The sequence below is a fragment of the Hylobates moloch genome, unplaced genomic scaffold, assembly GCF_009828535.3.
Source record: "Hylobates moloch isolate HMO894 unplaced genomic scaffold, HMol_V3 SCAFFOLD_6, whole genome shotgun sequence".
Lineage (NCBI taxonomy): Eukaryota > Metazoa > Chordata > Mammalia > Primates > Hylobatidae > Hylobates > Hylobates moloch.
In genome coordinates, this window is record NW_026652281.1 from 110,110,157 (window position 1) to 110,122,094 (window position 11,938).

The following is an 11,938-nucleotide window of genomic DNA, read 5'->3' on the forward strand; positions in this document are numbered from 1 at the left end:
ACCATGCCCAGCTAATTTTTGTATTTATAGTAGAGACGGGGTTTCACCATGTTGGCCGGACTAGTCTCAAACTCCTGACCTCAGGTGATCCTCCTGCCTCAGCCTCCCAAAGTGCTGAAATTATAGGCATGAGTCACTGCACCTGGCAAGAAATTGTAAAAGATCTAAATAAATGGAAAGATGTCCCATGTTCTTGAATAGGAAGACTTTTTACATCATTAAGATGGTAACATTTTCCAAATTGACCTACAGGTTCAATGCAATCCTTACCCGATTTGTAGTTGGCTTAAAAAAAAAAAAAGCCAAAACAAAAACTGAAATTGACAAGATATTCCTAAAATTTGTACAGAAATGAAAGGAATTCAGGATAGCCAAGACAGTTGTGCAAAAGACGAACAAAGCTGGAAGACTCACACTTCTCAATTTCAAAACTTATCACAAGGCTACAGTAATGAAGACAGTATAGTGCTATCATAAGACTAGACAAACAGATCAATGGAATAGAATTGGGAGTCCAGAAATAAACTCATACATATAAAGCCAGTTGATTTTTCACAGTTTTTTTTTTTTTTTTTGGAACTCGCTCTGTCACCCAGGCTGGAGTGCAGTGGTACAATTTCTGCTCACTGCAAAACCTGCCTTCTGGGTTCAAGCTATTCTACTGCCTCAGCCTCCCAAGTAGCTGGGACTACAGGTGCCTGCCACCACGCCTGGCTATTTTTTTTTTTTTTTTGTCGGGGGATGGAGTCTTGCTCTGTCGCCCAGGCTGGAGTGCAGTGGCGCAATCTCAGGTCACTGCAAGCTCTGCCTCTCAGGTTCACACCATTCTCCTGCCTCAGCCTCCTGAGTAGCTGGGACTACAGGTGCCTGCCACCACGCCTGGCTAATTTTTTGTATTTTTAGTAGAGACGGGTTTCACCATGTTAGCCAGGATGGTCTCGATCTCCTGACCTGGTGATCTGCCCGCCCTGGCCTCCCAAAGTGCTAGGATTACAGGCGTGAGCCACTGCGCCCAGCCAACACCTGGCTAATTTTTGTATTTTTAGTGGAGATGGGGTTTCGCCATGTTGACTAGGCTGGTCTCGAACTGACCTCAAGTGATCCGCCTGCCCCGGCCTCCCAAAGTGCTAGGATTACAGATGTGAGCTGCAGTGCCAGGCCAGCACAGTCTTTTAAACAAATGGTCTGGGACATCTGGATATCAACATGCAGAAAAATGAAGTTAAAAGACTACCTTATACAATACACCAAAATTAACTCTAACATCAGAAACCTAAATATAAGAGCCAAAAACTATAAACTCTTAGAAGAAAACACAGGAGGGCCAGGTGCAGTGGCTCAAGCCTGTAATCCCAGCATTTTGGGAGGCCAAGGTGGGTGGATCACTTGAGGTTAGGAATTTCAGACCAGCCTGGCCAACATGGTGAAACCCTGTCACCACTAAAAATACAAAAATTAGCTGGGCCTGGTGGCGCATGCCTGTAGTTCCAGCTACTCAGGAGGCTGAGGCATGAGAATTGCTTGAACCCAGGAGGTGGAGGTTGCAGTGAGCTGATATCACATCACTGCACTCCAGCCTGGGTGACAGAGTAAGACTCCGTTTCAAACAGAACAAAACAAAAAACCCCCCAAAACCTGTACATGAATGTACGCAGAAACATTATTCATAATAATCAAAAAGTGGAAAAAACACAGGGTCCTTCAACTGATTAATGGATAAATAAGATGTCCATACAACAGACTATCATTCAGCCATAAAAAGGAATGAAGAAATGATACTTGTTATAATATAGATGAACCTTGAAAATATCATGCTAAGTGAAAGAAGCCAGACTCAAGAGGTCACATATTGTATTATTCCATTTACATTAAAGAGTCAGAAAAGGCAAATCTATAGAGACAGAAGGTAGGAGTGTTGCCTGGGACTCAGGATGGTGGTGATAGGGGTGAATGAGGAATGACTGCTAGTGGGTATAGGGTTTCTCTTTTCCTTCTTTCCTTCCTTCCTTCCTTCCTTCCTTCCTTCCTTCCTTCCTTCCTTCCTTCCTTCCTTCCTTCCTTCCTTCTTTTCCTTCTTTTTTTTTTTTTTGTTGGAGTCTTGCTCTGTCACCCAGGCTGGAGTGCAGTGGCACGATCTCAGCTCACTGCAACCTTGGCCTCCAAGGTTCAAGTGATTCTCCTGCCTCAGCCTCCCAAGTAGCTGGGATTATAGGCTCACGCCACCATGCCCAGCTAATTTTTGTATTTTTTAGTAGAGACGGGGTTTCACCATGTTGGCCAGGCTGGTCTTAAACTCCTGACCTCAGGTGATCTGCCTGCCTTAGCCTTCCAAAGTGCTGGGATTATAGGCATGAGCCACTGCACCTGGCCTGTAAATATATTTAAAGCCATTAAATTGTACATTTTAAATAGGTAAATCTTATGGTATGTAAAATATATCTCAATAAAACTGTTAAAAATACAGTCTCAATCAAAATCTTGATGTGTATTTTGAGGAGTGTGATAAAACTTTCTTTGATATTTATTCAGCTAAGTCAACCTGAAAAAGAAGAATCATGAGGAGGAAGTTCTTTACCAGATATCGAAACTTACTGCAAAGTCATATGAAAAAAAACAGTAACAGTGTGTTATTGGTACAAAAACAGACAAATTGATCAGTGGGAAAGATTAGAGAGATCAGAGTCAGATCCATGTCTACATAAAAACTTAATATACAATAAATATGGTACCACAAATCAACAGGGAAAAGACAGACCACTTAATAGATGGTATAGAGAAAACTGACTTACTATGTGGCTAAAAATAAAAGTTAACCCTACATAATGTCACATACAAAGGTGGATTCTGGTAGGATTAAAACCTAAATATAAAAAATAAAACTGTAAAGTTAAGAGAAGAAAATATAGAATGCCTTTAAGATCTAGAGGTGGGGCAGGACACCTCTAGAGCACAAATAAAAAGCTTGCAATATCTAAAGCTGACAAGTGCTTGATTTCCACAATATACAAAGATCTACAAACAGACAAGACAAAAGCAGCAACCATGATGGAGAAAAGGGCAGAGGATATGAACAGGCAATTCATGGAAGAGAAAACCCAAATAGCTAAAACATGTAAATAAGGGCTTGAATTCATTAGTAAAAACAGAAATGCAAGTTCAAATAACTACAAAATATGGATCACTTTATTAACTATAAGGATGAAAGTAATTAGAAAGCTGGATAACACTAAGGGTTGGTGAGGTTGCTTGTGGGAGTGTAGGCATAGACACTTTCTTCTGAAGAGTTGCCTGGTAGTACTTAGTCACTTAATATACACATATCCTATGGCCCATCATTTTCTCTCCTGGTGCTATATCCCTAAGAATTCTCATACAGGTCCCTAAAGGGATACTAAGTATGGCATCTTTTTGGTGGGGAAAAGTTGGAAGTTGACTAGGTTCCATCACTGGAAAAAAAAATAGACAAAATATATGGCTCACGCCTGTTATCCCAGCACTTTGGAAGGCTGAGGCAGGAGGTGCTTGAGTCCAGGAGTTCCAGACAAGCCTGGGTAGCACAGTGGGACCCTGTCTCTACAAAAAATTTAAAAATTAGACAAGAATGGTGGTGCACACCTGCAGTCCCAGCTACTTGGGAGGCTGAAGTGTGAGGACTGCTGGAGCCCAGGAGGTTAAGGCTGCAATGAACTATAATCTCACCACTGCGCTCCAGCCTGGACAACAGAGTGAGACCTTGTCTCAAAAAAAAAAAAAAAAAAAATTGGCAAAATGAGGATCTTCACCACGGATGGCAGACAGAAATTAAGGAGTCCAGATATGGAACATGTTTCATGATGTTGAGTGAGAAAAGTGAGGAAAGCAGGCAACAGACATGTAACTCTACCAGTTGTGAACATGAAAAATGTATGTATATATTTCACAAGAACACATACAAACAAAACACACTAGAATTACTGTCTGCGGAGGGGATGAGCAACTGGGAAACAGGGTTGCAAGGGAAAGTTTTTTTTTTTTTTTTTTTTAAATATATATGTGAATAAAGGAGAGAGGACCTAGAACTGAGGTAGAAAGATGTATTTAAGTCAAGACTCTGCTCCTTAACAGTGGAGAGCACATCATTTAACCCTTTAGGGCCCAGTCTTCCTCATCTAAAAATGGAGACAATATCCCTCTCCTTGGAGAGTTAGAGTAAGTATTGGCACACAGTAAGTATTGGTACACATGAGAGAAGCACACAAAAAAACTTACGCAACGCTGCCAGCCTGGAGTTCCTTGAATACTTTTATGGCCACTGGAGCTCTGTGGTATTCTCCTTTATAAAGTGTGCTGACTTTATTTTCCCTTAGCAGAATCCATGGGGATCCTGAAAGCTGCTCTTTCTTGATCTCCTTGATTTGCTCTTGTGGGATCTCCTGCATGCATTTTGGTGGTAAATCTGACCTCACCCCCAAGAGGAAAGAAGACAAAAGAGTCAATGAGCAGAAGAAGGGGTCCTAAGGGAGGTGGCATATTTGTGATGTGTGAGTGGGAAGCTCTACAACATGAACTAGAGCTGGTGGTGTCTGGGGCTTCTGATGGACTCAGCCCAAGGGAGCAGCTCCGGTGCCTCTAAGTGACCAATAGAGACACAGCTGGACAGTTAACAGAATGTGTCATCCACTTCCTTTCCCTCCTTTTCAAATCCCGCCTGTCCCTCCAGCCTTAACCCTCATCCAGACTCATCTCTCTCATCCTGGAAGGATCTCTATTCCTGTTACCCAGAGCTTGGCACTTGAGCAACTGGCATCTGGCCTACTCATTTCAGATCTAGTAGTTAGGGACATAGTTCAAGCTCAGTAACCTTGCTGTTGTGTGTTCACTGTCTGTCTTTCCTCTTTCCTCCTCTACCCCGTGAGCTCCTGGAAGGCAGTGTCCTTCTCTGCATCTTAGTTACCTCTTTGCATGGCCTCTGGCATAAACCAGATACTCACAGGTTTTGTTGAATGAATGAATGAATGAGTGGGCATTTTAAATTTGATTTGAATTTCTTCTTGGAAATTCAGCAACTGAACTGAAGCTTTGATGCTATTCATAGAGGTTTTTAAGCACTTTGACAGCTGTTAGAAGATATCTTACTGGTCAAGAAGCTCTCTCCAGATGTTATTCCACGGACAGAAGCCTGGGCTAGCCATGAATGGATCCCCAAACCTGTGGGCTGCTTCCAGCCATCCAGCACAGAAAATGGACAAATGCAGGGGTAGGGGGAGGCTGGGGTCCCAGTAAACTGATGACTTCTAGTTTGGGGGCCATCAGAAACAGCAGGGCACATGATAACTTACACTGCCTCAAAGTTTCCTTGATTTCTTTCATGTTGATTTCTAATCGTCTCAATGAAGCTTCCATTTTTTCATTATCTGCAAGAAAAAAGGGCAGTGAATTCTCAAAATAGAAATTAAAATCACATGCCAATCAAAACTAAAATGCTAATTAAAACTGTTGAGATATCATTTTTTACCTATTATATTCATTATGGTAGGGATTACTACTGATCACCAATATTCAGATTTCTACTTCTGAGCACACAGGAAATGCATTAAAGCATGGCTGGGTAACTTGCTTTGGCTAAGAAATGAAGAAAAGAGATGTCTGTCACTTCCCAGAGGGAGCATTTAACTGACTCTGCTTAAGGTTCCAACCTGGCTGCTTTGGAAGTGAGGAAAGTTTGTGTCAACGTGGAAGTGCTATACTATCGAAAGTATCCTGGAAGGAGGGCATTCACCTTGGAGAGTCCCCTGGACTTTGCCTGAATGAGAAATAAACTTGTTTCTTTAGAACACTGAGTTGTTGTTGTTTTTTAAACCACAGCATAATCAAATCGATCCTGATTTATATACTCAGAAACATGTTTGAAAATTTGTAACACACTATTTACAGTGGTCAGCCATCCCTGTCTGCCCAGGACTGAGGAATTCTGGGGACATGAAACCCTGACTACTAAAAGTGGGAAGTCTCTCACGGGAAAAGCATAGAGAAGCAGATAACTCATGCATTGTTGGTAGAAGTAATATCTGTGCAACTTCTATAAAAATTTGAAATGCCTACAGTCTTTGACCTAGTGATTTTACCTAGCAATTCCACTTCTGGGAATTTCTCATAAAGATATCTTGAAATAGGCCAGGCGTGGTGGCTCATGCCTGTAATCCTAGCACTTTGGGAGGCCGAGTCAGGCAGATCACTTGAGGTCAGGAGTTTGAGACCAGCCTGGCCAAACTGGTCAGTAGAGGTAGTGAAACCCCGTCTCTACTAAAAATACAAAAATTAGCCAGGTGTGGTGTGGTGGCACATGCCTGTAATCCCAACTACTCAGGTGACTAAGGCACAAGAATCGCTTGAACCCAGGAGGCAGAGGTTGCAGTGAGCCAAGATTGTGCCACTGCACTCCAGCAAGACACTGTCTCAAAAAAAAAAAAAAAAAAAAAAAGAAAAAAAAGAAAAAAAAGTTCTGGTGATAGATGGTGGTGTTGTTTTCAGAACCATGTGAATATACTTGATGCCACTGAATTGGCATCTAAAAATGGTTGAAATGGTAAATTTTATGTTATGTATATTTTATCGCAAAAAATGGGAAAAAATGATGGGTGTATGTATTGTGTTGTTTTTGAACTTGTGTGCTGCTAGTATGATCATAAAACAAAACAAAACAAAACAGTATGGTAGATGCCAAGTAGGAAAACAAGCTATATAATTCAATGGATGTTTACATGGGAGGATATTTAAGATTATTTAATGAGAAAAGAAGAAATAGAACAATGTGTTTGGTATGATGCTGACTGTGTGACAACAACAATAAAATATATATACTTAAATCTCCAGAAGGGTATTCAAGAAACTGGTAGACTGTGTGATTGTATCTCACATTTTGATAAAGGTTGCACAAGTATCTTACCAACAATGGATGAGATTATCATTTCGTCTATATGGTTTCCATCAGACTTCCCCAGTTTTAGTACTGAAGGTCTCGTCCTCAGAAAGGGAAACAGGGGCCCCTGAGGTCAAGGAGGGAGATTTACTTCTCATGCTGGCCCCCATCCATCCTTTGTTTTTGGAGACAGGATCTCGCTCTGTCGCCCAGGCTGCAGTGCAGTGGAGAAATCGTAGCTCACTGCAGCCTCCACCTCCCAGGTGCCTGTAATCCCAGCACTTTGGGAGGCTGAGGCAAGAGGATCACTTGAGGCCAGGAGTTCTACACCAGCCTGGGCAACATAGTGAGACTCTCTATCTACAAAAAATAAAATAAAAATTAGCTGGGCATGGTGGCATGCACACCTATAGTCCCAGCCATTCGGGAGGCTGAGGTGGGAGGATCACTTGAGCCTGAGGCTGCAGTGAGCTATGATTGTGCCACTGTCCTCTAGCCCGTGCAACAGAGACCCTGTCTCAAAAAATGAAACAAAACAAAACTCCTCCTCAACGCTGGCTTGCCCAAATTTCACCAGCCCCCACCATATATCTGGGGCCAAAGGATGTTAGGAGTTTTTTTTCTTTCTTTTTTTTTTTTTGAGACAGTCTCGCTCTGTCGCCCAAGTTGGAGTGCAGTGGCACAATCTCAGCTCACTGCAAGCTCCACCTCCCGAGTTCACGCCATTCTCCTGCCTCAGCCTCCCGAGTAGCTGGGACTATAGGCACCCGCCACCATGCCCGGCTAATTTTTTGTATTTTTAGTAGAGACGGGGTTTCACCGTGTTAGCCAGGATGGTCTCGATCTCATGACCTAGTGATCCGCCGGCCTCGGCCTCCCAAAGTGCTGGGATTACAGGCGGCGAGAGCCACCGCGCCCAGCTAGGAGTTTTGAGCTACAAGTATGTTACAACTGCTCAAACTTCATCATTGCTGCTCCTTTGGTAAATTAAAGTGAGACTAAAATGCGTTCAACTGCACTCCCACTCCCCAACAAAAACCCAACTTGCCACTTCTTAGCATCTGGAAGGCTCGCCTGTCTTCGTCTGCATCCTGCTGATCTTCCTGTGCCCAGGACGCTCCTTGGCTTATGCCTGAAACACGCATGCGTTGCTCAACGTGAAGTAACAGCGAGAGCTCCGCCCAGACATCATTCAGCTTCTTGTTCACATCCTTGAGGAGTATTTTGTCCTGGCTTGCTTTTAGAAACCTGCAGATATTGGATTTATTGCTGAACTTTTCTATCTCCCCAATAGCCTCCTCCAGGGCAGCCTTGAAGCGGTTCGTGACTGTGGTTAACTTCTCAGAGGGCACGCTCCTCTTTCCTTGGTCCTGGAGCATCTCCAGACACTTGACCAGGCCGAGGACGCGGTCGCCCAGGCGCTGGCACTGTTTCTTGCAGTATGTCATCTTTTGACACTGTTCGTAGATGACCTGGCCAAGGGTGATAACATGCTTCAAATTTTCCATGCCTGGAAGAAATGAATGGAATTTGGTGAAATCCTCAAATCTCCTGCATATTCACTACTTGGCTAAGAAAGAATCTAAGGGGTCTGTGATTTAAATACCTGAGGAGGTCTCCCCAGCATTTTCATGCAAGACAGAGATGGTTTGCTGCCCACCAAAATCTGTTCTGCCCTTGCACAATAATAGAGTTGCAGCTGGGACCACCTGGTCCAGCCGGGACTACATCTCCCAGCCCTCCTTGCAGCGTGATGTGGCCATGTGACTAGTTCTCACCAATGGGGTGTAAGTGCATGTGACCGGCTCTACTTCGGACTGGGGTAGCTTTGCCCCCTCCACACACTCTCCCTTGGCTGGCTGGAGGCGCGGGGTGAAGCGGCCCTAGGGGTAGTGGAGCCCCAAGAAGGGTCCTGAGTCCCTGGATCATCACTTGGGAGGAGAGCTGCCCACAGACCTGGAACGTCTGTCATGGACTGTTAAGTGATCAAGAAATAAACTTGTATTGCATGTAAACCATTATATTTTCAGGTTGATATGTTTACATCAGTTTCATCTATTATAAATATACCCTGCTAAAGCATAGAGGTTTCAGGGGCCAGGCAGGTAATTCAAATGAATGAAGTGAGCTGGGCTAGTCTTTACTGCCACAGATAAATATGTTTCTTTCTGTTTTTCTTAAAACATGTGGACTTTCATTTTTCCTACAAAAAATTGTTCAGTTTCTTCCTACAGTCCTTTAAGAAAAATGCAGCTGGGCGAGGTGGCTCCCACCGATAATCTCAGCGCTTTGAGAGGAAGAGGCAGGAGGATTGCTTGAGGCCAGGAGTTCTAGACCAGTCTGGACAGCAAAGTGAGACCCTTTCTCTACAAAATAATAAAATAAAATAAAATATAAAATAAAATAAAATAAAATAAAATAAAATATAAAATAAAATAAAAACAATACAATATTGGCTGGGCGCGGTGACTCATGCCAGTAATCCCAGCACTTTGGAAGGCTGAGGTGGGCGGATCACTTGAGGTCAGGAGTTGGAAACCAGCCTGGCCAACATGGCGAAACCCCATCTCTACTAAAAATACAAAAATTAGTTAGGTGTGGTGGTGCACGCCTGTAATCCCAGCTACTCGGAAGGCTGAGCCAGGAGAATTGCTTGAACCCAGGGGGCAGAGGTTGCACCATCTCAAAAAAATGTAATATATTACATATATATAGTAATACATATATATATAATATTACATATATATTATATACATGTTAGCCTGGCGTAGTGGCACACACCTATAGTCTCAGCTACCTGGGAAGTTGAGATAGGAGGATTCCTTGAGTCCAGGAGGTTGAGGCTGCAGTGCCAGCTTCCTACTCTTAACCTCTCTCTCTTCTCTGAACATGAGTAAGGAAGCACAGAGTCCTGATCCTAAAGCTTGGAATGAGGCTACCTGAACATGGTAGAATGGAAAGGGAGAAAGAATCTGAGTCTTTGATGACAACATTGAGCCACTGGTTTGAACTGACACTGAACTGTACCCCATCCCCTAACTGCAGGTTTCATGAACCAATAACCTCCCTGATTGTTTAAGGCAGTTTGAATCATGTTTGCTTTATTTGCGACTAAAGCCAACTGCGTTCAGCAATGAATGATGATAATAATTAAGACACTAGATCTCACCTCACCTACTACATCCTAAGTGCTTTGGGAACCCCCAGCTCCCCATGGTTATTTTCATTTAACAGATGAAGATACCATCTGGGCACAGTAGTTCATGCCTGTAATCCCAACATTTTGGGAGGTAGAGGTGGGAGGATTGCTCGAGGCCAGGAGTTCCAGACCATTCTGGGCAACACAGCAAGACCCATCTCTACTAAAAATACAAAAATTAGCTGGGACCTGTAGTCCCAGCTACTCAGGAGGTTGAGGTGGGAGAATCGCTTGAGCCTGGGAGGTCGAGGCTGCAGTGAGCTATGATGACACCACTGCACTCCAGCCAGGGAAACAGAGAGAGACCCTGTTTCGAAAAAACAAACAGGTGAAAAGTGAAGATGCTGCGGTTCAGGGAGGTTGCATTCAAATAATCACAAGGCCATGGAACCAGTTTTCAAAGTATTTAAAATAAAGTTAGGGTAGGGTGTGATGACTCAAACCTGTAATCCCAGCACTTTGTGAGGCTGAGGCCAGGGGATCGCATGAGCCTGAGTTCAAGACCAGCCTGGGCAACATGGTGAAACCCTGTCTCTACAAAAAAATACAAAAATTTGCTGAGTGTGGTGGTGCTTGCCTGTAGTCCCAGCTACTCCGGAGCCTGAGGAGGGAGAAGTGATTGAGGCTGGGAGGTCGAGGTTGCAGTGAGCCACGATTGTGCCACTGACTCCATTCCAGCCTGGGCAACAGAATGAGACCGTGTCTCAAAAACACCACCACCACCACCACCACCAATAACAACAACAACAAAAAACAAAGTTAGTTTTTTTTTTGTTTTTTTTTTAACAGCTCAGTGAAAGAGGTAGGTTAAGTATTATCACCAGTTTATAGATTAAATAACAGCTTGGAGAAAATAATTGGCCCGGAGCCCAAATACGGCTTTCAAACATGAGTAAGGCACTGGCAGAAGTGAAACTAAATAAATGAGCAATCGATATAGTTGTATTTTTGTTGCCTGAGAGTTACAGTGATTGGGCAAGGGAGGTAACAGTTATTAGGGCACTCCTAAAAAGACTAGTGGATCTCAGACTACCCAGCTATTCCCACATGCTAAGCAGATATCTTCAAGGCCATTTCTTGGGAATTGTGAGGGCAAAAGGTTTTACACTTTCTCTGTTGCACCAGAAACAGAAGCAAATGTCACAATGTTGTTCAAGGAATCTTGCAAATTGTAGCTTCCTAGCTCTAAGCTCCAGTTATCTTACTCCAGCCTCATCAGAAAGCCATGTGTCAGCACTAACTAATCAGAAAGGAAAATGGGGAAAATATCCCACCCACAGAACTGACAATTTAAAATAATAAATTATACAGTGGTGGCATGGTATGAAGAAAATTGCAGCGGTCGCAGTGGCTCATGCCTGTAATCTCAGCACTTTGGAAGGCTGAGGCAGGTGGATCACCTGAGGTCGGGAGTTTGAGACCAGCCTGGCCAACATGGTGAAATCCCGTCTCTACTAAAAATACTAAAATTAGCCGAGCATGGTAGCAGGCGCCTGTAATCCCAGCTACTCGGGAGGCTGAGGCAGGAGAATTGCTTGAACCCGGGAGGTGGAGGTTGCACTGAGCCGAGATCACGCCACTGCGCTCCAATCTGGGCAACAGAGCAAAACTCCGTCTCAAAAACAAACAAACAAACAAACAAACAAACAAACAAACAAACAAAAAGAAAATTGCACAAAACAAAGCTTGAAGAAAGGAGGAAAGAGAAGAAGTATTGGCCGGGCGCGGTGGCTCACGCTTGTAATCCCAGCACTTTGGGAGGCCGAGGCGGGCGGATCACGAGGTCAGGAGATCGAGACCACGGTGAAACCCCGGCTCTACTAAAAATACAAAAAATTAGC

General features: G+C 43.6%; 1 protein-coding gene across 2 annotated transcripts in view; it reads right to left on the reverse strand.

Moving 5' to 3' along the window:
• MLKL (mixed lineage kinase domain like pseudokinase) overlaps positions 1-11,938 on the reverse strand; it is a 28,727-nt gene that overhangs the window by 14,979 nt on the left and 1,810 nt on the right. For both annotated transcript variants that reach the window (XM_032157898.2, XM_032157899.2), the window contains 3 exons: positions 7,947-8,408; positions 5,319-5,393; positions 4,249-4,435 (listed from right to left, as the gene is read on the reverse strand). In XM_032157898.2, the coding sequence (XP_032013789.1) occupies positions 4,249-4,435; positions 5,319-5,393; positions 7,947-8,406 (722 nt within the window). In that variant the 5' untranslated portion in view covers positions 8,407-8,408. The remainder of the gene's footprint in view (positions 1-4,248; positions 4,436-5,318; positions 5,394-7,946; positions 8,409-11,938) is intronic.